This window comes from Dictyostelium purpureum, assembly GCF_000190715.1.
Source record: "Dictyostelium purpureum unplaced genomic scaffold DICPUscaffold_793, whole genome shotgun sequence".
Classification (NCBI taxonomy): Eukaryota; Evosea; class Eumycetozoa; order Dictyosteliales; family Dictyosteliaceae; genus Dictyostelium; species Dictyostelium purpureum.
This window is the reverse complement of record NW_003520114.1, coordinates 1-1,961: the sequence shown is the minus strand read 5'-3', so window position 1 is coordinate 1,961 and position 1,961 is coordinate 1. Positions and strand designations below refer to the sequence as shown.

General features: G+C 27.5%; 1 protein-coding gene across 1 annotated transcript in view; it reads right to left on the bottom strand.

The window, feature by feature from the left end:
- DICPUDRAFT_160455 (uncharacterized protein) overlaps positions 1 to 326 on the bottom strand; it is a gene marked incomplete at both ends in the record, with an annotated part of 2,069 nt that extends 1,743 nt beyond the window's left edge. The window contains one exon of the mRNA XM_003295174.1: positions 53 to 326. Coding sequence (XP_003295222.1) covers positions 53 to 326 — 274 coding nt within the window. The remainder of the gene's footprint in view (positions 1 to 52) is intronic.
- Positions 327 to 1,961: the final 1,635 nt, after the last annotated feature.

The following is a 1,961-nucleotide window of genomic DNA, read 5'->3' as shown; positions in this document are numbered from 1 at the left end:
TTTGGTATTTTGTCCAATGATATATCAATTTTGATACTATCCTTGTTTTGACCTACGTTTGGGATTGTGCAACAGTCGCTTTCAACGATTAGTTTGATGATTTTGTCCTTGGTATCTTTTGGGATATCTTTTCCTAAGTAAAGTGATAGTCGATATAGGCCACCGTTTCTTTCACGCGAGGTGAGTTGATTTATTTTTTTGATTGATAAATCAACATTAGACAACAGTTCGTAAACGTGTTTCTTCGTTGCTGGGGTGTTGTGGTTGATGGGGCTGTTAAACTCATCATATATGGTTTCAGATGAGATAGATGATGAATCAGACATATCGGTAAAAGGCTGGAAATGCGGGATTGATCAGTGGTTTTTTGGATATAAGTGTAAAGTGTGGGGATAAGATGGAATAGCTGTAGATTGAGGGTTAATCTAAAAGGTTGTTAAAGATTGAAGATCTTTGGATATTAGATTGATGATGGTTTTTGGAGTGTTGTTTTTATTTCTTGGGAAGGTGTTTGGAGTGTGGAAAAGATGTGTTGTTGTTTATCTTTTCAAGATCTGTCGAATGGTGTAAAAATCAGCCTACAATTCGGTAGCTATAAAAAGTTCGATTTTATATGATGTTAACACTTGTCGGTTTTCTCGATAGAATTTCCTGGGTCAAATTTTAAAAAAAAAAACTAAATCACATAAAAGATATCGAGGGAAAAATTTTCAAAAAATAATTGCCTCAAGCCGGGATCGAACCAGCGACCTTAAGAACTTCAGTCTCACGCTCGTACCAACTGAGCTATTAAGGCATTTTTGATATTTTCGTAGATCTTGTCTTTCTCGGCTAGAAGGCATACCTTAAAATATGTTATATAATTAAAGTCACCATAGATTTGATAATGAATAAATTTGGCAACTAACAAAAATTGGAAGTAAAGAACGCTACCATTTAAACTTTAAATTAAACACTACTGCTAAAGAAAGAATTTTCTATAATGAATAAAGTGAAAAATTAATAAAAAAAAAAATATAATTTTATTATTTTTATTTTTAAAAACAAAAAATATAAATTAAATTTTTAAGAATAAATTTTAATTGATGTTTATTATTTAATGTATTTATTTTTTAACACCTTTATTTATATTGTTTTTGTAATAAAAATTAAATTATAAAAATGAAATTAAAAATTAAAAATTAAATAATTAATTTAAAAAATTTTTAAAAAAAAATTAAAAATTAATAAATTTATACAACGTTATTAATAATTATATTATTAATAATATGTTAGAATCCGAGATATCTAACATCACCAATGGATACTATTGATTTAATTCCTTGCAGGATATATTTTTTATTGAAAGCTTTTTAGAAATAGTCCTTTAATATTTTTTTTAATTTTCTTTGCACAAATAATATTAGGTTAAACTTTTATAAAAAATTTATAAGATTATTTTCAGGTTTTTAAATAGATCGGTTCTTTGAAAAACAATATTTTAATAATAATATTATTCTTTTTTATAATATCTTTTTTTTTTTTTGTAAAAGTGGTTTTATGCTGCTATTTGAAAGATAATATATGGTTTGAGCAACTTTGGCTATATATCCTTTGGCAAGTGGCGAGTATTTTTTAATCATTTCAATGAGTTGGTTTGTGTTATATTCTTGGATTAAATTTTTGGTTACTGTAAAATTAATTTTACATTCCACCACTTGCAAAACTTTTACAGATACCACCTAAGCCAATTAATACTACTGAAACATTGAGTGGCTCCAAATCTTTTTGTGGCGATATGGTGATGCTATTCAATGCTTACTTTATTCATATGCAGAATATTTACCCAAGGGTAGAGTATCCAAGGTATAATGGTATGTTTAAAAATAAACAAGAACGCTGTGCTCTGGGATATGGAGTTGTGTGTCTTAAAACATTGTATACTCAAAATACATGACTGAGTAAATCTTTTAATCTCAGCT